The sequence below is a fragment of the Anabas testudineus genome, chromosome 17, assembly GCF_900324465.2.
Source record: "Anabas testudineus chromosome 17, fAnaTes1.2, whole genome shotgun sequence".
Lineage (NCBI taxonomy): Eukaryota > Metazoa > Chordata > Actinopteri > Anabantiformes > Anabantidae > Anabas > Anabas testudineus.
In genome coordinates, this window is record NC_046626.1 from 13,636,759 (window position 1) to 13,663,367 (window position 26,609).

The 26,609-nt window shown below is 38.4% G+C and overlaps 1 protein-coding gene across 2 annotated transcripts; it reads right to left on the reverse strand.

Annotated features, from left to right (window-relative positions):
- Window positions 1-215: 215 nt before the first annotated feature.
- On the reverse strand, window positions 216-26,318 carry st18 (ST18 C2H2C-type zinc finger transcription factor). 2 transcript variants are annotated; one of them, XM_026374748.1, is made up of 22 exons: window positions 26,191-26,318; window positions 20,172-20,287; window positions 17,483-17,534; window positions 16,625-16,655; window positions 16,303-16,490; window positions 11,989-12,678; window positions 11,158-11,292; window positions 10,207-10,297; window positions 10,020-10,112; window positions 9,249-9,457; window positions 8,782-8,981; window positions 6,557-6,799; window positions 5,471-5,583; window positions 4,813-4,875; window positions 4,439-4,507; window positions 4,122-4,184; window positions 3,418-3,498; window positions 1,832-2,053; window positions 1,572-1,660; window positions 1,330-1,433; window positions 1,082-1,225; window positions 216-947 (listed from the first exon to the last, which is right to left on the reverse strand). In XM_026374748.1, the coding sequence occupies exons 3-22, from the start codon at window positions 17,532-17,534 to the stop codon at window positions 807-809; spliced, it is 3,021 nt and encodes a 1,006-aa protein (XP_026230533.1). In that variant the 5' UTR covers window positions 20,172-20,287; window positions 26,191-26,318; the 3' UTR covers window positions 216-806. The 2 variants fall into 2 exon arrangements, with proteins under 2 accessions (XP_026230533.1, XP_026230532.1); XM_026374747.1 differs by having other exon boundaries at window positions 1,082-1,228.
- Window positions 26,319-26,609: the final 291 nt, after the last annotated feature.

Consider the following 26,609-nt stretch of genomic DNA (forward strand, 5'->3'; position numbering starts at 1 on the left):
AAAACAAAAAAAGAAAGACATCTTGAGAAAGTGTATTTTTGATTTTTGTTGCACTCTTCTTGTGGCACGCTGACATCCGGCTCACTGAATGATGATGCATTTTTTGCTCAGTGACGCCTCGTGGTTGCATTCAGCTGTTAACTGGTTGAAAGGAAAAAGGTACAGTACGGTTGCATTGCATTTTTTTTTTTTTGATCACTTTGTCTTACCATACATTCAGTTTCCAATAAAAAAAAAAAGATAAAGCAATGCTTAAAAATACTGACGCTTAGTCATTTTGGTAGGTTTCTTACTTTGAAGGGAGATCAAACTTATGGTCTAATGATAATATATGTTTTTCAACACTAGATGGCGAAAGTATGCCATGAACCTGGAATGTGCTTCTATGTAATTTACAATGTGCAGAAAGTCAAACAGGTTTCTCAAATATTAAGCATTTACAATTCGAGAAATAAATTAAAATCAAGGAAATAAATACAGTGATGAACAAATATAATAATAAATAGAGATAATATAAGAATGACATGAACACGTACAGATTAAAATCAAGCAAACCATACAAAATAATTAAGTGCAAGAGGGGTAAAAATCTCACCAGGATAAACATATCAAGTGAATGCAGAAACAGTAAAAGCATTACAAATCTGGCTGGTAATTTTCTCAGTGCAGTGTATTTACCGGGAAAAGCCAAACACATTTCCAAAAGCCTTGTCTTATACATGCATCCAAGCCAGCACTCTTCAGTAAAATAGAGCTATCTAGTGCCATTATCCCAAGTCAAAGAAACCTCTTGGTAGCTCTACAGCTTAAACATGGATGCCCTTAATAGCCTGTTTGATATTATCCAACAGGGCCTTGCACTCTGGAGAGTATTCATGCTCCGAGTTGTTGTACATATCAGTTAATGTGTTCACATAGGCTTCAAAATTATGCTCACTGATGGGCCCCTGCAACAAAAACATGTTTGATTATTAGTGAAAACAGCAAAGCAGAAATGACAATTTATAGAAAACGAGATTTCTTCCAGAACAGGTTATTTATAATGAGTTGTAGTGGAGTCTGTGGTCAAGGCTTACTGTACCATTTGAGGCAGCTGAATGTCTGTTAGACTGTTAATGAGAGCTTGGCTAAGGCGGGCGAGCTCCTTCAGAAGGCTGTCGTTGTGCTGTTCGATCATCTTGTTCTCCTCTTCAATTGTCTTCAGGTTACATTCCATAGACGAGATCTGCTTTCGAGTACAAAAAAAAAAAAAGGAAGCCTCATCAAATTGAGCGAGCGGAGAGCTCGAGCTGTTGTCCTTAAAATGAACTTGTGAGAATAAATACTTACCTGTGTTTGGAGTTGCATCATGTCTGCTTCTATTTTCATGTTGGATTCATTCAATTCCTTAATTTCATGATCCAAGTGCTGAATGTCTTCTTTGTTTTCAACACCTAAGTTAAAGGAAACCATCTGATTTATCATAATCAAACTGGAAATATTAGTATTTTTATGTCTTCAGACATGTAAAGTGACTTCAAACTCCTGGAGTAGTTTCATACATTCTTCCTCTTATTATTAGATTATCTTACCACTGCTGGCTTTCAGTTTAATAGTCATCATCTCTTCTTCTGTGTGCTTTTTCTTGATACTCTGTGCGTTCAGGGGGCAGCCCGACAAGCTAGTTCAGTAGGTTATAAATGACAGTTTTAGGTGGTAGAATAAGACAAAAGTCAAGCATCAACAGAGATTGTGAATGGGAGTTTAAAAAAAAGTGCTATTGTACAGTAAGAATGCAACATGTCGACTAGCAGTATTGTTTAGAGATAAAATGGAGGACAGGCGACCTCACCTTCTGTGAGTGGCAAACACATTATTGGCATGTCCAAGGCCATTGCAGCCAGGCAAGGGACAATGGGGCAGTTCCTGTTTATTGGCCTTCCAGGCAAAGGGCAGCCCATTGATGGACGACTCCTTCTGTCTTTTGGCAGCAAGTGGACAACTGCCTGCGCTGCGGTGGGATGTGTATTTTCCCGATATATGGCCCTGTCCGTCACATCCAATTACTGGACACCTACCAGAAAGACAAACAAAGAGTTACGTGTTATAAACCTACCATACTAATGGGAAATGTAACCGAGCTGAATTCAGTATCATTTCTACACACGTAACAAATACATTTTACAGCACAAAAATAACAGCGTCATTGCAAAACTGCAAAAAATGGTCAAAAGATATTGAAACTAAATCATTCTCTGTGATTATTTAAAAAACCTCTCTTTCAGTAACTAGACCGGAAGATTTGTTAACCATTAAGTTGATTAATCCAGCCAAATGCTGATTAAAAATGAAGTCGCCAAAACTAGAAATGGACTCAAATAATCGCATTAACTGTAAGTTACTAATCCACTAAAACTTGAGTTAGAGCGAGTGCTCTGTTCAGTGCATACATTTTGAGGTGACTGATATTTGTGCTTGAAAAAAGCTGAATATCATTAAGAGTTTGTCAGTTGCATTTTCAGGCCTGTTTTCTGCAGGTCAGTAATGGAGTGACATGAATTACGGATAATTGTCATGTATCCCCCCATGTGAAAGAATGTAATTTGGACGTGGCTCAGCCTTTCCCTTATTGATAAAGGTGAAAGGTCACCTGAGATGATACAAATGGCACACATGCTGTGGAGTGCTGCTGCAAAAAGCCTGTTTCAGCATTTTGTTACTGTTTCAGTGCAGCAGCACTTAGAGGACAAAACAACACCAGTCCCATTACTTACATCTACCACAGGTAGGTAGCTTGATGCAAGGCACTGGGACAATGGAGAGATGCCATATGGCCCACTATTTACAATAATCTAGGGACATTTGCTACCCTCCCCCTGTCTATCCCTTTCTCTCTTAATGTGTATGAGATCTATTCCAGTATAATTCCTAAGCTTGGGCACTTACATTAGTAATTAAAAAGAAAAAAAATAACTGTCCAGATGTATAAGTAAACAAAAGCTTGTATATCCGCAAATCAATTACATTATTTTTTTTCCAATAACACTTTCACACACAATATTTAAGCTGCAAACGAGTGTAGAGCCATCAGATCGGGCAATTCGACATTTTCTTAGTATACTATAATTATGAAGAAAGCACTCAGGGAAGAGTGATGAGCCAGATATTCCATTCAGAAAATAGGAAAAACACAAAAACCCTGAAAAAAAATCCCACAAAACACACTGCTAATCCTTAGAAAATAATTCACTAATGTTATGTCAAGAGATGTATTACTTTCTTTGTTTAACTTAATGGCCTCCAGGTACAAACCCCCAGGCACAAAAGCATGACACATTTTCATGTTGTCTTGTTTTATCTTTGGAACAAACAAACAACAACAACAACATAAAAAAGAAAAATCATGACAGAATAGGATGAGAAAATAAAATCTCTTACTTAAGCTCTTGCTCATCTTTGTCATCCTTGTTTGGTGTGAGCTTCAAACCTCCCTTTCTGGCACGTGGACATCCTGACAAGCTGGAGATGGTTGGAAACAGTATGGGTTAACTTGAAGGCAAACTACAGGCAGCTATGAGGATTATGAAGTTTCAACTGTGCATGTTTAGGAAAATATAAATGTATAAATCAGAATAAATCAAAGTGTATTATCACAGGTGGTATATTCTGCATTTGTGCATATACTGTTATTTAGTTGTAAGGTTGAACTAAAACTGCACTGTAAAGCAGACACTTTCGAATGTGACTACATTTGCACACTAATTCAATGAATGCATAGAAATATATATATATATATATATATATATATATATATTACATAAATTAGAAATTTATTCCAATTTAAATAGATAAAACCCATGAGTTGTACATGAGCACATGGTAGCCTGTTATTTGGTGGTAATGTTGTACTTAAACTGCACTGGTATGTAAAGTAGAATATCAAGCAGACAGCCGTAACATCATATATAATTTGGATATTAAAATGAGAGATAGATAAAAAGGATTGCCAACAAAATCAATAAACAAGAACTCCACAAATTCAGCATGTTTGCAGCATTAAGTGAGACTTTCACCATCTGTTTGAATACCATACATCTGACAAATGTATTTCATGCTCAGTTGCAATGATTTTTCGCTGCTACCTTCTGTGCGAAGCATAGTTCCCAGTCACATGTCCAGATCCATCACAGCCAGGTGTTGGGCACCTGCAAGTAGCGAGACACGGAGACCAGGTGCTTTTTACAGCAAAAATACTGCGAGCGGAGCAGTGTATTCATGCGAATATGCAGAAAAGTAGTACAAATAGCAAACTACTTCATGTGGAGTACAGAGAAATTGTGCATAATGTGTTGTGGAAAGGAAAGGAAATGAAAGCAATGACCTAAGTTGAGGCATAAACAAGCTGTCGAGTTTAATGTGAAAATCCTTTAACAACAATAACAGTGCTCAAAACACATACTTTAGTTCCTGAGAGTTGGCTGCCATCAGTGATTTGAGCGTTTTGTCAGCCAGGGGACATCCAGACACACTGGAGAGGATAAAGAGCTAACAGTCATTTTAATGCACTCTTTGATCACAGCTGAATTAAATAATCTTAATACAATGTCTCAATGCATATTTATACAAAATTATTTGAGAACACAATACCACTTCCTTCTTTTGAAAAAGCTTTCACCTGTCACCAATGTGAATGAAACGACATCCAACCTAACTGTACAAGCTATGTGACAAGTTTTCAACTGTAATAATTAACACAATTAAACAATCACCACTGTTCCCTGTGTCTATATATCTGCTGGCTGGTGCTAATGAGTGTGTAATTAATTACAGTACCTCCGATGTGATGCATAATTGCCCGTCACATGGCCACTGCCGTCACAGCCTGGGGTCGGGCAGCTGCCGGAGAACACAAAGCATTTAATACACAGATTACTCTACTTCCCACTGATTTTGCCAAGCTTGAACTGAATCTTTCTTTTAGACTGAGAACCTTTTCATGGGCATTAAAGAGGAAAAAAAGAGTTAGTACAGCGGGAAGTTTAGTAGAAAATTATTATTTTAATGCTCGACATTCAGTTTAACAGTGTCTCTGAATGTCACTGAGGGAATCGGAGGGGGTGCTGTGCTGCAGAAACTAGAGGATCCTACTTTTCTCCTGGTGTCATTCTCAAGAGGAGACCCAGCAGAGCATGCACTCTAACTACAAGAGGCAAGAGTTGTAAGCTTGTACAGGACGTACAGGGAGAAAACTCACTTTTAAATAGATACATTTCGTCTCCACATGAACCTGCAGACATACCAGTTACAATCATACGCAACACAGTGAGTTTCATGCGTGTGTTTTGGCTCCACTTATATCAAAGTGTCCTATTTAAACAAAGGTTTGGAGTTACACTTTTTATTAACACTGACCATCTGACAACTAAAAGGGAGGCTCACATTATGCACAGCTGACCGAACGAGGGTGCCTTGAGTCTTTAATGTAACATACCTCAAAAGCTCTTTTTTTGAATCTCGTAATAGCAGCTTGGTTTTGGGACTTATCATGCTTCCGTCTCCTTGATAGTGTTGGTCCTCCAAGGAGACCTGATCATAATCGTCCTGCTGAGAAAGAGAAGATAACACATAGCCTTAACTGTCTAAAATATCAAACCCTAACACAATCTGAAGTGACCTAAAAGTGAATAATTAATTAAAAGCCCTGTATAATACTCTTAAAACACAAGCCCCTGGGGGCTGGAGTACAAGGCAAAGAGATTATGCTTAAGGATGATACTTATACTGTAGAGAACCAACATCTATTTAAAGTCATACTTTCCACATAACATTTGATGTACAGCTCTGACATATGGACATATGGATTTCCTTTTTTCCCCCATGATTTAAAAGCAGGTTAAATGTCATAGCTCCTGGTATCAACTACACATCAGTAACACCGGAGAAATAAAGAAAACATGTGAAGCACAAATTAATTCACACCGCCCAGGGCAGGGGTGGCACCTGGAGACTAGATAGCAGTAAAGTTCTCAGTGTCAAAATATAATAACTCATTTTAAACATTCACAGCTGTGGAGATGCTTTAAAAAATTCACTGTAAACGTTTTAACAAAGTGTGACGCTTACTTGTAACAAACACTGAGGACATGTGTATTTTGTTGTAGAAATTGAGTGGATTTCACTGTTCACGAACTTTTTTTAGGCTGATTTGAGTAATATTAGAATAAATTTGATTACTTACAAAGTAAATAAATACAGAGGAATATCTGTGGGGAGAGTCCTTTGATAAAAACATTTAGACCTTTATGCCATGTAAGTAAATTTCCTGAAAAGAGTTTTTTATTCTGGGACAGAGAGCGACACAGTGTTATTTTAGCTAGAGTTTAGTTAGGTGCATTCAGACAACTGCAGAAAATATATCTGAGCTAAATAAACAGAATGAAAAATATAAATGATTTGAACATTTTGGAAATTTTCTATTTACACTCTATAAAACTAGAAGGTCTGTGTTTGCTGACATGAGACTGTACACTGTCATTCATAATGTTTTTTTTTTAGCTTGTGTCAGTCGTGTTTTTACCTCTTTGTCCTGTAGGACGTGTGCTTTGCTGAAGTTGACAGGGATGGGGCTCTCCCAGCTGTCTCGCTCACACAGCGGCTGGTAGAAGGCAGGGCTGATGAGCATGCTCCCGCCTTTGGCCACAGACTCAGGAGGAGACAGCGGGTCGTCTGAAGGCGTCTTCGTCTGGGTTTTCACATTTTCCTTACACTTCTTCATGCTCAAGTCCAGGGTGCCATTTTCATCCACTTCTATAACCATGTCCTAAAGGGGAAAAGTTGAATTCTTTAACTAAGTGGAACTCTTAATGCCATGTGGCAGACGACTACAATAAATAAAGTATTCCTTTGATGTCATTGAAATACATGCTAATGTATGAAAACAAATGAATTAGAGGGAGGAAAAAAAATAGAAGCTATTTTCTAATTACACTTAAAGCAAATAAATAAAGCAGTACGACGTCTCAGTAATATGGCAGCAGAGATATGTACTCTTGAACCCAACAACATTTCTCTGTTAACATGAGAAATGACTCGAACCGCCGAGCAAACAAACAATGTATTTAAATAATACTCACAGTGGTTATCTCACACTAGACAAAGTACCAAAGTAAGCCAGCGTTAATTCTGCTGAACACAAAAAAATAATCACTGGTGTGGAGTTTTTTTTTTTTTTTTTTTTTTTAGTGACAGCTGTGTCATCTGTTTTCTAGGACACACAACCAAGATGGCAGCTGGGGAGGGGCACGGGGGGGTTGAGGGGTGCGGGGCTTGCTGGTTGGTTTTAGGTCATCATTATTATAGAAAAATTAAAAAGCTTAATGTGGCATAAGTTTCCCCGCTGACAGATGTGTTTGTTGTTTTTTTTTTTTTTTTTTTTTTTTGAAATGGCATGATGATGACTTATTACTGTTTTATGGTATTAAAAGTTTTACCTTATTAAATGCTCAAATCCCTTTCCATAAATGGAACCAATTATTCAACGCATATGTTTCATTAATGCCTATATATCATTATTATTATTATTATTATTATTGTAACAAAGGGTGGCCTTTGAAGTTAATTAAAGGGGATTATTTTCACAAACATCGATTGTGGCTGCCCGCTTTTATTATCAGGCCATTTAATGATGTGAGCACCTAATAATAATAATAAAAAATAATTGAATAAAACATGTAAAGCTAAAGGATATGCAAGATTTTATAGATTTATCTAGTTTAACTAAAAACATAAAAAAGAGATTTGATAGCTTTTTAGTCATTGTTGATGAATTAATAATGTAGTTTAATTCTCTTGATTTCATGCTTTAAAAAGGCTCCTCTGTGCTTTTTAAATTTTGCTTGTGATATTTCAACGTGTAATATACATATGCAGATAAGTTAAAGCATCTAACAACATATAACACTCTAAATATGGCCCCTTTTTTCAGACTTGAAAGCTGTTCTTTCTTCTGTACGTCTCTCCAAGACAACTAAGCTGTAAATGAGAACAGATGATTAACTTGCTAACACTGTTTTATTCATTCAGTGGGCTGGTACCTGGTACAGGGCCACATTCTCAGCTCAACAAGCTGGGAGACAAGGATCTGTGCTGTGTAGGTGTGGAAACCTTGAATCATCTACAGTACAGTGTGCACGTATGTAACCCACAGAATGTGATCAATATTAATCATGAAGTGACTTTGAAAAAAAGTTGAACAATGCTGCGTTGGAGATAAAGACAGCAGACATATTTGGATCGGAGCACATTTCTGGGAAGAGTTTGGATTTTGTGTGAATTAAACTTTTCAGATGTTAACTCCTTTAGCTGATTGGCCTAATCCATTAAAATGCTTTTAAAGACTATCTGGTGTAGACACACAGCCTATGCTGGATCATATAACTAAGCAAAATATCCTCTACCATCTGCAGCGGGCAAGATGCGTTTTCAGACAACAGTTCAGGGTTTTTACATGCCAGCTGATGTCAAAACTAAATACAATACCACATGTTTTATAAAAAAATAGACAAGTAGTTGTAATTGGGGAAGACGGCTGATTGTACTTCGTCTTTTGATGTGATTACACAAATTTTCATTTGTTTACATTAAAGCTTTATGGAGTGGAAACCTCCTTGTTTTTCTGCCACCAGAGAGCCAAGCTCCCTTTGCCAAATTCTGTCTTTTGATGTCTTCCCTTTTTATACACAAATCAGAGTTCCTTTAAAATGACCACATTAAATACCTTTCCAAGTGGTCTAATTTGATTACCTTTGTGGAGGTTGCCAAGGGCCGGCCGGCGACAGCCTCCATGTTCTTCCGGTAGCGAGTGGAGAGGTTAAGAATGGCGGCGGTCGCTGCTGTGTCTTGGAGTCCAACTTCTTTTTTGAATTGACTCGATGGGCTTTGCTGACCAGAGGTGGGCAGACGGCCACCTGGTGCAGCAAGGAAGCCAGGATACTGCTGAGGTGCTAAAAGACAAATACATTTAAATGTACAAATGTAGTTACTGCAGCAGATGTTCCACGAGGCACCAAAGAGAGTTAATATTTGACAGTTTTAACAACAACTACTGATACTAAATTAATTGAGCTTGATATTATTAAATGTGTGTTGCAGATAAAGACTCCATCCAGAAGACACAAAAAAAATATGATAAATAATTTATTTACAACCCAGAACATGTTCATGTGTAAAAAAAAAAATTTTTCTGGTCAAATAAAATATATGAAACTTACAATCAGGGAAGTGTGACACTTCCTGGTCGTGGTTGGCCCCCATCAGAGGCTGTTTGCCGAAGACCTGTGCATCAAAGCTGGCGTAATCAAAGCGGATTCTGCTGTACTTGTCCATGTCTTTTGTGAGGCTCGTTTGCAAAGCTGCTACTGGGTGAGAGAGCCTGTAGTTCAACTGGTTCATCTCGAATTTCTTTATCAAGCCAATGGCTCTGTAGGGAAAAAAATGTAAAAAAAAAAAACATTGAAAAAAGAAGAAATGATTAAGTTAAACTAAAAAAAATAAGAAGCCTGACCAGTGCATATTAAGCAGTTAAGTATAAACATTGTTCTAAACCATTCAGGGATGCCAGTGCTTTTGTACACATAAAGTCTGGGATCTGATGTGTGTTGTAGATCCACAGCCAGGTTGCCAGACTAATTAATATAGTAGGAGTGGGCATCCTGCCCATGATATATCCACAGGGAACAAAGAGTTCTGCTCTTTTATCATCTCTAATAGAGAGGAACTCACAGGACCAGCAACCATCGCTTATGTCTGCTTGGAAAGCTCAAAATAGACTCTGTTCTGCTGGGATCAGTGAATAAAAATATCCCACACTCTCCTTAACAATAATAATGTTTATCACTTTTTTGCATAACCTCAGTCAGGCTTTCCAACTTCAGTCCACTGCAGAGCTGAATGTGATTTCTGAATGCTTGTTGTAATTATTTGTCTGTACTTGTGACTACATTGAGAGCAAAGAAAATCCCTAACGTTATCTGGCATTATACCTCGGTGAGCGGTCAGGTGTTTGCCTGCATTTCAGACTCTCGTCCTGAGGTTTGGAGACTTTCACTGCAGCAGCGATGGGGCAGCCTGAGAGACTGGTTGGGGAGGAAATCAAACACATTAGCCTAACAGTGTAACTCATCTATGAATATTGTGCAGATTTTTTAATGGCTTTCTCTGTGGATGTACCTCCGGTGGGTGCTACGGTTGCTGTTGACATGGCCTCTTCCTGTGCACCCGGGTGTAGGGCACTTGAGGACGTTCTCATGCATGGCCAGGACTGAGGGGATGAGGACAAAGAGAGGAGATACAGTAAACAAGTCCATGTGAGAAATAACGGAGCTCAAAATCTATACATTGGTAAATACATGTGTATAATGAGCATTTCGGAAATAAAACAAACACATTTTCACAGATTAAATGATTTGTATAACTAGTGGCTGCATAAGAGCCTATGGAGCAAAGATCCTACAGAGACAGAAACAGGAGAAAAAAGCAAAAACGCCTTCCTCACTGTGAGGAATGCTGTAATGTGGCTGAAATATAAATTGCTTAGTGCAAAGAGGAGCGTAACAAGACAGCTGATTATATTCTTCAAAACAAACGCGTCGTTAAAGGTCCGCTCTGTATCCTTAGAAACTTCTTTTCTGTACATATTCTCCAATTAGTTTGTTGGAGTTGTCTATTTATTTTTGAATACTGCGTTAGCTAGCCCTTTGATTTGCAAACACTGCCTCCAGTCTAAGAGCATGCGCTTTTTTGAAAAAGTTAATTACTTTTTCTGTTCCTTTTGTAACATTACTGTTTAATGTTGAATGTTTGTTGAGTTATATTGAAATGACTTAACAATCGCCAATGTAGGGGGAAAAAAAAAAGGGAGAATTCAATAGTCACACATTATGAGTAAGTGAAAGAGGATGAAAAATCCTTTAAGTTTATTTGAAAAGTTTCATGCACATTTTTGAATTGAAGTTAATGTTTAAGCAGGTCTTTCTTGTATTTGGGCTCATGCTAATAGGATTTAAATTATTGTAGTTGATTGTCAAAACCTAAAACTGGGTGTTTTTAGTATAAATCATCCATTATACATGTATACATGTGCACATGTACTGTATGTTTGTCTACACAGGACCAACTTACTCTCAGGAGGAACTCGGACTTTATGAGGACACCCGGACAAACTCCTGTGATGTGGATACAGGCCTGTCACATGACCAGTCCCATCACAGCCAGGAGTGGGACACTTTATATCCTTTTTATCTGTTCGTGGAGAATCTGTAGAGGCAGTAAAATAAGATTTTACAATAAATAAAATCCATATAACCACTGTTTAAACACAACGTAGCCTTTCCGTCTTTATACCATGAAATATATATGAAAAAAGAAATTAACTGTGATGCAGTTGTCTTGTTCACATACAAGTCAGCAGATTGAAATATCATGCAAACACAGACACTTTTCCCACAAAATACATCTATTAATCTGTCATTTTAGTTAAGGCTGCAGTTCAACACAGAGCATTCACTTCTTAATGCCCATCCATCGAAAGATTACATCCAGGATTACACATTTAGCTGCAGTCATTTGAAGAATCAGAGGGAAACATGAGAGGTACTTTAGGAGGATTTAAGACTTATGGTCATGGTTAAATATCCGGTTGATTCCTATCAAAATCCAATATTCTGAGTAGTAGCAATTCCATCAGAAATTTTTGTTCTTCTTTGTTTCAGTCTGTTTAGTTATTACTTCACTTGTTGCCAAAATGTTTTTTGTACTTAAGAGGATTTCCTCCCTCAGATTTCCTCCCCTTGCGTATGCTTCTTTTATTCCCTTTAATGTTTTTTGAGCACCCAAATCATTCAGATCACAAGTGGTCTATCTGATTTTCTCTGGATGAAGGTACATTTGTGAAACCTGCTTGTTTCCATATCACTTTTTATTCCTAAGCCTGTGTTTCCTCTTTACACTTACCTTTTCCTCCATGGTAGTTAGTTCTGCTTTCCATGTCTATCATCCGGTGGTGCCTCCTCTCATTAGTCATCTGCTCCATAAGGAATCGGTCCATCTCCCTGTAGGCGTGGTGCAGGACCTGTCTTTGCTCTGTCTGCAGAGCTATGGCCTGCTCGAGCAGGCTCAGGTTTATCCTCCTTTGGCTCATGTCAAGGCCTCTCTCGTGGAGTCCCAGTGTCCAGCCGTCCAACCGAGGAGGTCTCTCCACTTCCGTCTCTCCCTCACTATCCGCTTCTGTGGGAAGCGGCCTGTATCTTAAAGCCTCAGCCTGAAAAATACTAACTCTACTCAGTGGACCACCTAGTTCCAACTGAGGTTCTTCTTTAACGTGGCCGTTCCCTCCTGAAAGATCTTCGGAGGCTCTGGAGGGACTGCAGACTAAGCCGTTCACCTTGGCAGAAAGAGACAGAGGCTCCCACTCAGCTTCCCTCATGTGTCCGTATGGACTCTGTGGTGACGATGTACCACTCATCCTATCTTCATGTTGGTCTTCATCTTCATTATTAAGGAGATCTTCCTCATCTTCATCCATCAGAGGTTCAGATGCATCCTGCTCACACAGTGGGGAGCCATCAGATGTAATTTCTGACCACCCAAGAGAATCGCAGCCGTTTGTGTTGGCAACTCCATTGATCACATTTAAGTTTCCATCTAAAACAACAAGAAAACACTTGTTATTCTCTGTGTTTTCAAGTGTTTTAAGGCCAAACATATTGCGACCCCTCAGTCACACACAGAATAAGAATTGAATGTCATTGGTAATCTTCTCCAAATCCTTTTAAGGTTTTAGCTTTTGTGTTACTTTTCGATGAATAATATCTTGAGAAAAACATGTTTTTATTACCATCTAAAGGATTTATAAGAACACATGTTTCAACAGAAATGCAAGATTGCAAGATTTCCCAGCAATTCCTCAAGTATATTTTAGATAACATATATGACCCGTCTTTCTGCTAGTTAAACATTAAACCTGGAGATGAGGAACACAAGTGTATTTGTCTTCCACTATGTTTCCAAATGAGGAAACAACCACAAATAGATTTAGGACAAGATTATAGGATTTACAGTGCGTTGGACAGTGAACATCAGTTTTTTAATTAGTTATGTGTATTTTATTTTTAAATGCAAGCTAAGCAGCAACATGTTGTCATCTGATGGTAAATATGTTTTTAAACACATAGTTGTTGTTTGTGGGGATAAGAACAAGTTAAGAGAAGATGATACCTAAAAAAAACGGATGAAGGGAACCACTAACACAGAGATATAAGAAAGAAATATTGGCGAGCTGCTGCTGTCTGTGTGTCAGGAGAAGGCTGCCATACTGTACACCTCAGTCAAATGACTGGAGCAATAATGTTTTTTAGATAGAGACTTGTTTGGTAAGAATGACACAAAATAGCTGTAAAAAAAAAAAAAAAAAGTGAGACTAATTTTGATTGGAACTTTTTAAAAATTTTATCTTGACTGTTTTAAAAGCTTCAGTAGTTTTACATCAACTTAAGAGTGTTTCAACCAGCTTCAAGCTGAAATCAATCAATAAATAAAACTGAAAAAACAATTAAGCTATTAAGAGCAAATTTGACAGAAACAGTCATTTAAATTAACAGGCTGTTTTTTAAAGGTAATAGGGTGATGTTATTTAGGATTTATTTCAACATTTTATGAAGTGTAGAAATACTACAAACCAAAATAGATCAATAAAAGGCAAGATGCTGCAGGAGAAGAAAAATTATTTAACATGAAGCTTTACCAAATTAAAAGATTAGAAGAACATTTTCCGGCACCAGCACATTTGTTTGTGTTAAAAATGAATTACTAATTCATCTTTTAGCCATTTGAAATGCTTGTGGGTGTGATAACCATATATGATACATATTGCTACTAACGCAGATTAAGAGTGTGTAGTGTATAGTGTATGCATTTCTTCTTACATTTTACACTCATTTAGTGTAATCTTCAGCTTATTTCACTGAGTGCTTTCAATAATTTAATTTGCTTTGACCTCTGGCCTACCATCTTTTAGAATAAATCCAGAAATCCTGGTCACATGTGTGGAAAGCCACAAGATTGTGAGAAGCCTCACAATACGCACTGAAAGTCTGATCAGCACAGCAGACAAAGAGGGTTAGAGTTATCCCTCAAAATGCATCTCAAACAACACTTTATTAACACCACTGATTATATTAAGTCATGGTCAGTGATTAACAATGGGAAGCTATCATCTGGATTGATTCAACAAAATCTCTCTTGATCCCCCAAACCCAGTCAAACTTATGCTCGATTAAGGCTCTTTGGACTGTGAGGGTTTTTACTTTCAATAGGCTGGACTGTAGGTTTCTATCCTCTTTAGTGGCCAGACATCAGAGACTCAACCAAAAGTAGGATTCGATACGTTGATAAGACAGATAGAGATGGATTGTGAGAATCAGATCAACAAACTGTACAGGCATTACCAGACAGCCACCAGTTATTAATGGGAGCGCCACAAATGCTTAATCCTCACCAAAAGAGCTTTAAAATATAACAGAAATTAGGAAGCACTAATACAAAAAAAGGTGACGGAGTGAGTTTGTACATTATTGTCTGCAATGGAATTTGACACGTGTGGTGTCGTATGGATTTTTGCTTGGGCAACACTATAATGTGATTCTAACTGTTCCCTGCTGTGAGAAATATCAGGAAAAAAGGTGTCTGAAGACAAACCCTGTTGAATGAAAAATTAAAGCCAGTTACACGTATTTACATTTATAAGGCAAGCAACAAGGGTTTTGTTTTTCATCCAGATGGACTCCCAGGCCTGACACAGCCGCATACAGTCAGACAAGCACACACACACACACACACACACACATAGAGAGAGAAGTGCAGTGAAAAAAGGAAAGAGATGGAGGAAAAAAACTTGGATCCCTCCGGTGGTTTGTGTGTTGGAACAGGTGAACAGTTTGTACTCCAGAATAGCCATTACCAGCACTCTGCAGCAGGGCTGCAGTTGGCTGGAGTTGAACGCAGTGTGGCTCGACCAAACGAGAGGCTTATTTTTCTCCCTTTTTGTTAAAATGCAGATATGACCAGCTTCCCACTGCAAAAATTCTTACCGCCTCCAGTCCACTTTTCCAATTTTTGTTTTTCCACAGAAAATAGCCCCCGAATCTGACAATAACAGCAAAATATGTTGTGAATATGTTTATCAGTATCCGTGTTCATGTGACACTCTTTAGACTTTTCCTTTTATTATGGCAGAATTTTGTTTTGTTTTAAAGCTCCACTGAACATCAGATTCAAATAGGGAAAAATACACGGCAGTCAATCAATGTCGAAGGATAAAAAATAAAGTAGCTAGAATACACAACAACAAAAGGAAAAACTGATGATGCACTGTGAATTACTTAGATAATTGTAATGTAATATGAACCCAGGAAACAAATAAATTCCATTTCCAATGAATCCACACAATTCAGTGAGCTACTCTCCTGGTCCATTTAACTACACACATGTGTACTATAATGAGCTGTAGACATTATGCCTAATTATGTATTAGACTGTGTTAGAGGGCCTAACAAAAGCTTTTGAAAGGGACAATTACGTTTGTTGCTTAGTTACATCGTTAAAAATATACCAAATCAGTGCAGATTATAGTGGGCGAGAATGCACATGTACACCACGAGCATTGTTGCCAAAATGCACAAAATTCAATTCATTAGGAAAAAAGAAAATATTTTCTCCTGAAAAGTGGCTTAAGTGAAAATAAACATTTCTTAACTGTTAATGAAATGTTCCTGTGGTTGAGTAAAATCTTGGTAAAAAATAATAAAGTGCAAAACCTTGGATCATCCGCTAAGTACTGTTGACATCTCATTTGTTTTACACAAAAGGCAACTTTAATAAAAAAATCAATAAAAAACAATAAAGGAAGTTGAATTTAAATTAAAGTGGACTGGTGCACACCCCCATTCATTTTTTTTTCACTCTATGGATTCAATGGGATTGGACTAGCTATTGAAAAAGGACAGATGAGGGGTCTGAAATCTGGCCTCATCAAAAGAGGGTAAAGCCACGCCAAAAATATCATGGCAGATCAGCTGTCAAAACTTCAATTTGTGGACGTGAGACACAACTAATGTGGACCCAGCAGTGTAGTCTTTCACTTCCACTGCACAATGACTGCGGCTGCTGGCTGATGGCAGAGGGAGGGAAATATGAATGCAACAGATGGGATTTTAAAATTCAGCGTCAATTGTTCATCAAAACAGACAAAACAACAGGACATCTGTTTACCTGCTGGAGTGTCAATGTTCCTCAGCTCTTCTTTGTCCTGCGATGGTGCCAGGTCCTCGCTCTCCTCTTCACATGCCTCGCTGGGGCTGTAGTGGCGGGGTTTCATCAGCAGGGACTTTCTCTTGTTGATGGGGGCGCCCTGCACCCCTTCCTGAGCGCTCCTCTTCCTCGGCACGGACCCATATGGGCTGGAGGGAAGAGGGGACAAAAAGCACAAAAGGGTCAACAGAGGCCTCACTTGACTTATTCAAAAGTAAAAGCTATCAACATTTTACACTTTTTTTTTTTGTACATGCAAAAAAGAAAACGCTTAAAATATTACCTGTGAGTCTCAGTGATGCTGTCGACCAGCCCTGTGAGATAAAGGCCAAGAAAGAGCAGATAAAAAGTCATGTTTACATTTCCACTAACTAGCACAGCATCTGTCGACATAATCTTAATCAAAGGGTCAAGGCGACGCACTACTTTTGGGATATTGCTGATGAAATTTTACAATGCTCGGTAAATATTTGTTTTGTAGATAATGTTTGGGGATGATATCACCTGGGTTAACACAGCTTTATCCAGCCTTTTACCATAGATTTGATCCTCTTTTACAATGCCATTGGAGATAATTATCATAAGGATGGAGAAGTGCTCTCTTCATTGATCTGAAAAGCTTTTCATTCAGTCTGCTCATTCTCTGGGAGACCAACAGTAGCTCATCCTTTGACAGCGTTGACAACATGATCTAAAAGGGTAAATCAATTTTCCCAGAGGCCTGCGTAAATCTCATTCACAAGTTCTACCCTACTTCCATGAAGCACAACCAATAATAACACTTTTCATGAATTCCCCCAGATGTAGTAATAGCTCCAGCGTGAGCAGGCAGGCCTCAGAGGCCCTGAACACTTGCATAATGACATATCCAGTCTAGAGGTTTTCAATCACACAATATATACACAGTCCTTAACTAATTTCAGCCAGTGTTCCAATTTAATGAAGTTATTCCCCTCTGAATAATGAAATGGCAGTGCAGTGCTCTTCAGACCAGTAAGATAATACATAAAATTGACAGTTATAAAGTTGGATTGTTGAACTGATACCCCTAGCCAGTGGCGATAAGTGGAATATGTGTGTGTGCGTGTGCATGGAAGTGTGTGTTATTAAAAGCAAAACTAAAACTGAAAGCTGTACTCACCTGTGCTGCTGTTGCATGTTTTCAGGGTTTGCTCCTCACCTTCAGAATCCATCTGGAAATAAAACGTCGAATGTACAGATGAGCCACTTATACGAGAGGTTTCATTGTACTTATTTATATTTTATTGGTTGTATTTATTGGAAATAGAAATATACTTTAACATTTTATAGATTGTTGTTTTTTTTTTCTCTCTGTCACCCAGAGCCAGCGTGTGAGCCTTAAAAAAAATCAATTTGTGTGCACAGCAACATCACAAAGAGCTCCTAAAACACCAGTAATATGCAAACACATAAAGGCAAAAAAAAAAAAAAAAGTTTCAAAGGTGAGTAAATGTAATGACTCTAAATAATGACATTACAGTATGGCCAGCGCCTCACTGTGTGTGTTTAGACAAAAATAGTTGCTAAAATCCATCCACTCTCGCTGGCTGTTGCTTGTGGGTCCCAAATAAAACCTATTAAACATAATTATTCCAGGCTGATGGTGGCGTATAGTGGTCACAGGCCAGTGAAATCTGTGAGTCATAGGATATGCTGTTACTTTTCCCTGGTAATGGGAAACATGACTCCTCTCTCTCGTTTGCTGTTGTGATTGAAGGCACTGACCTGTCATACATTTATAATAGGGGAGCAGGTGTGGCAGTGATGGACCTTAATTTCCTTTAATAAACCTTTTATGTGCCACACTCTTAATGCCACGCCGGGCCCTCAGAGGTCCTGCTCATAATAGGTTCATTACTTTTGATTACTACAGCCTATTGAGACAAACAACTCCCAAACACTATAGATTACATTCTGTGAAAACGAATGTACCTCATTAGTTTGTAACACTTTTCCACACAGACATGCTTCAACATTTTGTATAAATTTCGTGTTCTGAAGGCAAAATGTTGCTCTTACATGCTGCAGCCCGAGATTGTAACATGGGCATTAATCAAAGTTCAAATGATGTTATCACTGTAATGAAATATCACCACTGACTCACACATATTTATTAACAGGGTGTTTTTTTTTTCTTTATTTGACATTTTAGACATGGACCTGCTATGTAAAGGTTTAAAAACAAGACTTTTTAAATCAACTTTGTATACTTTTGTGTACTAGTAAGTATTTTCTGGTTAATCTAGAATAATGTATGAATTAACTAAACATAGTATCAAATATTTAAAAAATTATAAAAATGTATACCTTTATCTTCACCTTTTCAGCCAATCAAAAATAAATCGACTCAGGGATTCATGGGTTTAGGCTGTGTTGTACGTTTGCCAGCTCGTTTTTTAACAGTACGCTGCGTACAGTTTCACACATTATACAAGTTTTGGTCTGACAAGCACAGTGAAACCTTTCTTTTGTTAGTACTACTCTTAAACGGTGTCACATGCTCATTTTAGACCTAATGCTGAGGGAACTGGCAACAGTGGTGATTTGGACAACCGCACAGTTTATATTAAATTCATATAAGAAGATGAGATGAGGAACAAGTTCACAAGATACATGCACTGGAGCACTAACAGGTAGTCCTGGCTTAGCCACAACATGGACAAACATGCAATGCTGAGTGTTTACAAAAGCAGAACAAACATTCAGTGTCAAATGAAAGCTAACATTACCTATACAATTTTATTGAACTTACCCTATTATTTTTATTATTCTATTATAATTGTGTTATACCTTATTTATAAATCATTATAAATCTTCCTGTTGGGACTCGTACTGTACTCATACAGTTTCTCTACAGTACTACAATAATATTACTGTGAATATTACTGTAAAACACTTATAAATATCCTGACATCTGCACATAACTAAACTATAGTGTGTTATACACTAATGAATAAATATGTATACAATGCTTAGAAAGGCTATTGGCAGTAAAATGACATTTTACATAGGACATTACTTATATTGTAGCATATTGAAGTGTAATAACTGAATTACAATGTAAATATTAAATTATTTTTGTATAAACTCCCTCATGTAAATGTTTTCACTGATTTTATTCAAATTCACATTTTTTCTACAGAAAATTTCATGTTGTGTCTCACTGTTGTGTGGTATAAGAAATGTGTGTATCCATCAACATTTTGCATTCCCAGCTTTTGTGGATCCTAGCATTAAATATTTTCATCAAATCTAATTAGTATAATTGGTGGATGGTGTTGACAAAGATAAAAACAAAGGTTCAACTTTCATTCAACTTGTTCTGACTTACATTGACTTAAAACAAGTGAAGAATCACAGTAAATAGCGTCCCTGCTTTTAGTATTTATTTAAGTTAAAGTGCTGTAACAGACCATTAAGTCTAACAGGCTTGTAATGAAGTACGGAATAAATACCTCTCTAGACTTTCTGTTATGGTTCCAAAGAAAGTTAAATCAGGTACAAATCCTGCCGGAACAATCTGACATCTAAAGGCAGCCATCACTTTAGAAAAAAGCAGACTCAGCAGCACCTTTTAAAGAGGATAATGTCTGCCGGCCACCCACAGCTCTCCATAAGTAAAAAACAATCTCAGTGTATGATCAGCGTGGTCAAAGGAGCAGCAACGCTCCACCACATAGGATGGTGTTTATCCAGGACTGTTACACAATCATCCATCCCCAGAAACTTCTAGCCCCTAACAAAAGTTATTTTCCACCTCATCTTTAGGATTTAAGCTCTCCTCCCTGTCTGAGTCGTCCATTATTTACCTTCAAATGTAGTTTTCCAAGCGCTCTGCAGGACAAGATGCCAGACCCACACTGTCCACCCTGGTTGATGTTGTCGCACTTCTTATCTCTCAGGAGGTGACCGCGTAATTCATTATCTGTGATGGAAAACACACAAACTTTTTAGTCATGGTAAATCAATTGCATATATCAGAGTTTGTTTGTTTTTTTCACTGTTGACATGGTTGTGAACATGCAGTCAGAAAAAGGTGGAAAGAGCATATTAATACCTCACATGAAATAAGGAACAGGATGCAAATTGATTGCTTGACAGAGATCAAATTGCTTGCTTCTAATTAATACAAAACATCCAAGAGGGAAAACAAGGATGAACACAATGAGTACATTAAGCCTCTTCACTTCACAGATCTTATTATGGAATTATTTATTTCTGTTAGCTTTGGAAAAAAACAACATCTTCTTAATTATAGCTCACAGAGCGTTTCCCCGGAAAAAACAAAACTGGGGGAAAAAAGAAGAGAGGAGGGAGGGAGGGAGCGTTATTCACTGAGTTTCATTAGCATATGAAAAAAGACTCACTACTATTTGAGCTGGTACGTCATCTGCTGAATCATATTTATGCACCCCCCCACCCCAGAAAAAAAAATCACACACATACTCACACCCCAAGTTCAACACAGATAATGCTTCTCTGTAGACTGTTTCCCTGTGTCTAGGGCAGATTTCTCAGGGGGGAAAGGACACAGCCTGATGCTGAGGGTCTATGAGATTTTCTATGTGTTAATCTGGCTGCTAGCTGTCCTTGAGCCCAGCCCATTCCCCCCTAACCCCATCTGCTAGCATTCCCACCACAGAGAAGAGAATGGGCTGTGACTGGGGGTAAAAAAAAAAAAAAAAGAGAGAGGGAGAGACCGTCCAGCAATCATGAATAACCATTGCCCCGCACCATTATCAGAAAGGCTGGATCCAGGCTGAGATGGTGGAGAGGAGATGTCTATAAAACACCCAGGCACTCCTGACATTACTCTAACCACACTCTTGCGTTTTGTTGTAAGTGATGCTATTATTATTATTTTCATATAATGCCTTATTAATACCATGCAGCTGCTGTGGATATTCATCACTGACCTTGAGTCTTTGTGTCCCCTTGTTCCAGCTTATCCGTGCACTTGGGACGCTCTCATGTAATTAACACAGACATTATTGTGGTGGTGTAAAAAACTCTCTGCTGATACCTCATCTTGAAACCAATAAAGCAGGCCAAAGTAGCAAAGTAAGATTCTGGAGACCATAAAATTAATTACGTTATTTACATTTCCTTTAGATAGGTGGGTACAAGCGAGATGATAGAGGCAAATGAGATTACACAAAATAAGATTTCAAAATGTCAGTGCAGCACACTCAACCAACCAACTGTTATGATTAGATTACTCTTAATATAATTACTGTCTAAGGCTGCATGTGGAAACAATGCATACATAAAAACCAGGAGCGGCGTCTTAACTGATTCCCATCCTTTTCTCCACAAGCCTTTTTCTCTTAACCTTTCTTCAACAGTATCATTTTGAATTATAGGGAACGGATGGGTGCTCTGTGCAAGGTCACTGTCTGGTGTGTACTCACCCCCCTCCCCTCTCTCCTTGTTTTTGTTTCCTCTTCCAGAAGCACACTGAGTGAAGGGTTAAAACTGGAATGGATTTAATTATGGAATGAATGGAATTATAATGCGCCTGCAGCAAGTTTTCCTCCTTATTTATTAAAGCAGCTGATGGGCCAGGTTTGATGAGCCACTTCTGGCATAATTGAGTCATCACACAAAGAGGGTTCCTCGCATTCAGAGTGGTTTTATCAGCAGCAAACAGACCTGATTACTGGCAATTACACTCTGATCTGGGGAAGGAGAAAAAAAGGGTAAATGTGCAGGGTAACTTCTGTGTTTATAGTTTACCCCGGGAATAATTTTCACATTAATTTTACATGCTAAGTGTTTTCTGTTTATGTATAATAAAGAGCAAACGGCAAGAGATAGCACCTTTTACTTTCATATTTCCTTGTAATGAATGTCTGAGGAAAGTGAACTGATCACAATTTAATTTTACCCTATAGGAGGCTTGAGGTGTGCAGAGAATCTGCTGAAGCAAAAGGTGAGCTAGCAATAATACAGCTGCTTGGAAAATGATCACACCTATACTGTGGAAAACAAGCTGAATTGTATACAGAAAACAGGTGATTGCTTTTACCCTTTTCATTGAGATGCAAATGGATTCATGGTGAGTAAATTAAGCTGTGCTTAGAGATTTAAATCAACTTCTTTTCGGACAGTATTTAGATAAACAACTTTTTTGGGGGGCGGCTGGGGGATTCTTTTTTCTGAGGTGGTCAGGGAGCCATCAGACGCTGTGCGTCTAAATGCCAGCTGGATAAATTAGAATAATATGTAGGATATATTTAAGTATGGGACAAAAGGCGTGTAGGATATCATGCTATGGAATAAAACTTTTTAAATTTCACGTTTCATTAATAGTCACCCATATAGTAGTATTTGAAAATTTGCTGTTATCTATAATTTTTTTTTATTTTCCATTTATTAATTTAACATTATTTAGTAAATTTGTCTTTGGCATTTGAGTTGTCTTTGAATATTCATTTGAGTTTATTTAGCACAACCTAAAGCAAGACCTCAGTGAAAAAAACCCTGGGTTTTTCTATGTGTTGTCTATGTATATGCGCTTTCCAATAAACGACCAAAATATACTGAGTCTGAAAGAAAATTTATCTGCCAGCAATTTATGAGCATTCCTTCGTCTGATAGAGGTTTCTGGATTCATGCAGACACAGTCAAAAATCTTGAAGTCAACTGTGATTTCAGATATAACAGCCTCACAGCTACCCTGACGGCCAAGCAAAGTGTTTGTGCCTTTTGCCAAAGAGTACTTTTATAGAGGAGCGTATTGGCATCTTATCACTTCTCCAAGACAGAGATGCTTCAATAAAAGAACACAGCTCACAGAATTCTTAACAGACAATTAGGAGCCTGGCTAGCCACTATCGCTTCAATGATTTGTTATGATGGCATAACTACAGGGGAAACTTGTTATTGGATGGAGTTAGCAAGAGTCCCATAAAAGAGTCAGATGGTGACACCTTTGCCGAGGTGATTTACGAATCTTGTAATCGCTTTCCAAAGTCATCCCAAAGCCTTCCCTCTAAATTGAGTTCATCTGGAGCTGGACCACACAAAGGCACCAAGTCCAGATTGTTTCTTCTGACATCAAAGAGCCAATTTCTGTTTTTGACCAAATTTCTGGTGCTTTTAGTTCCCTTATCGTATGAAAGGGGCCTAGCTGATATGCTATTTTATTTGTGAATTTCAATCCAATTAAGAACACCAAAACATTGAGACAAATAAAATTAGTATCTTCGTGCACTACACTATGCATCAATAGCATAATAAACGGAGTGGCAGACAATTCATCCTCTGGCAAGTCTCCAGTCTGCCAAACCACTCTCATGTTAGTTTGAATCTTTGAATTCTGTCATGAACATGGTTTTTTCAAACCTGTCTAATTTGGGGACAGGTGTTTGGGGAAAAAGAAGTTCCAGCCCTGGTGTAACAATGAGCAGAGTAATCCTGCTCATTGTTCCTGCCCAAGGAGGCCCCTTCATGGAGGAGGTTGCATGAATGCTACCAGGTGGTCTGCAATTTGGAGAAACGTAGTAACCGTTCCAGCTAATCCCCCATCACAAAAGGCAGGTCTCCAGTGCTCTGGGGCTCTCCGGGGCAAAGGGAAAAGTTTACCTCGAATACACAGTGTCTGAAAGGAGTCAGGGACTCGAGCAGTGATTCCTAATCAGATTGCGCTGAAGTGAACAGCTCGCATGGCAGCTGTAGTTTTCCCAGGGTTAATTACCTTTCACTGCTCTCTCTAAATGAGTCAGCTGTTCCTGTCATTAAACAACTCCACTCTATCTCTGCTCCTCTGTCCTCCACACACATGTGCACATGGTTGTGCATGTTCACACACACACACACACGCACGTGCACACACACACACATATATACACATTTTGTTTTTCACCCATTGTGTACTGGATGTGGTGATCAAGCGAATACATCAATTATTTGGATATGATAGCTACTTTGATGACTTTACTGATAAGTCAGTGGCTGCTAAAATGGAGGTGGCTGTGTTTTTTTATTTATTCTACTAATGTTTATTCAGATAGAAAGCAGTATTCCCAATACACCTCCCCTGCCCTGTTAGAGGAAAATAATACCAATCTGCCAAGGTCTTATTCTAAACAGCCCCTTTGGTACTAATTGAGTATATATAGGCAGCAAACATGTTCACATATGCGCACACAAACACAAGCATACGTACATACACACAAACACAGGGAGACACATAAATGCACACACACAAACAGCGTCCAGCTCTGATATAGTTGTGCTGTCATCAATTCTGAACAATCTGTTTGCTTACTGAGCTCAGTGGCTCAGGATGTTGGGGGAGTTTTAAGTGATTTTTGCCACTGTATGGTAAAATCCCTTGGCCACCTGGATTACAAACTCTAGTCCTTTAACTCATGCCAGTATAAATCCGTGTTAACTCGGATTTACCTCTGGCATATGAATTCTCAATCTGCGTAAGCTTTGTTTGGAATGAGTTGAACATAAGTATTTCATGCAGTAAGGATGCCCAATGGTGAATTCCTGTTTCTGTGAAACACACACTGGGAGATAGTTCAGGAGTAGATCAGATAGCAGAATAACTAGAAAAGCCTGAAGCTGTGTTGTATTGCAGTGAATAGGTGAGGCCCGTATAGTCGATCGCGGCCAGGTGGAAGTGTACACTGCTGCGCTGTGAAACCCATGTAACCATGGTGACAAATATAAACTGAGCGCTGTACGCTGTGGTCAAGTTTAATCTGATTCTTCATACCAAGATTTTACTTTGCTTATTGTCAGACAAACATTATTTGCTCAGTTGTTCAAACACAAGCCCTGGTCTGCTACCAAAGCGATCACGATAAAATAAAATATGGCATGAGCAGCATGGAGGATCTAAATTAGAGTATTATCCAATATCCATACAATCTCTCGCATTCACACATACACACACACACACACACACACACACTTCTGCGCTAGCAGAGTTAAGCCAGACTATTTTGTACTTAAAAGGTTAGCAGGGCTGTTTTGTGAGTTTGATCCATGCTTGCCAAATCTGCAGATGGTCCATGAATATGATTATATGCATCAATAAAAGGAGTAATCTTTAACAAAATGTAAGTTTGACTTAAGTCCAGGGTTTAATACGCGCAATGGACTTTAACCCACTTTCCAGCCTGACAGTAGTGCATGATAAGCTAATGCACTTACGATTTTGTATAATACCAATCACTAGTGATGCTCCAGAGCTACATTCAGAAATCAAAAAGACGAGTCTGAGGAAAGGTACAAGATATCTGCACGGTGCTCAAAATGTGCATGTTTGTGTCACTTTTGAGTGAGTAACCAAACAGTGCAGCAATCGATACAAACTGAGTCTGGGAGCTTAACGAGACCCTCTTTTATCCTGTCATGCTTTTCTCTGTTATACATTTCAGGGCTTTTTAGATAAATCCTTTACTCACACTCAAACAATAAACTCTCTCTGAGTAACATGCACCATTAACAAACACAAGCACAGACACGAGAAATAAATCTTTATCCTTTTGTGAAAAAAAAAAAAAAGACCCATCTCTGATGCAAACTGACAAAGTTCAACTACAAGGCAAGAAAGTGGCTTAGAGAAAGAAATGGAGAGAAAAGTTTGAGCAGTAATTCAGAAGTTTAGAAACTGAAATGCAGTGAGCTTATCCTGAGTCACATAAAACAGCAACAGTGCTATTGATTCCTGCATGAATCTACTTATCTGAGCCTGAGGCTACACAGCACAGCACATCCTTACACAGGCGAACAGAATCACTTGTCTCCTACGTCTAAATGCACTCATGTTAACATGTCCGACAGGGCAGAATCGCGAGCTCGACTTACCATGCCCCTGTTAGCCTTTGTTTTGCATCTCATAGTGACATCGGGGAGGAGACGGAGCAGAAGGATATCGAGGTGGGGTACAGGGTAGTCCAGAGTCTCTCTGCTGAGAGAGTGGTGTTTGGTTGGTGTGTGTGTGTGTGTGTGTGTGTGTGTGTGCAGGGACACTGTGATATTCACCCGAAACGCTAAGCTTTTTTTTTTTCTTTCTTTTTTTTTTGTAGCCTTTGTGTCATTCACTTAACAACCAATCTCATTAGCTGCTGGGCTACAATGGGCTGAATTATTTTCTGTGTAAATACACCACATGGTGATCCTCAAGGTAAGACCTCTGAAGGTCTTTTTAATCACATAAAAGATAGATTCACCCCAAGAAAAAAAAAAATCAATGACTATTGGAAAGAACGGGCTGCTACTAAAAA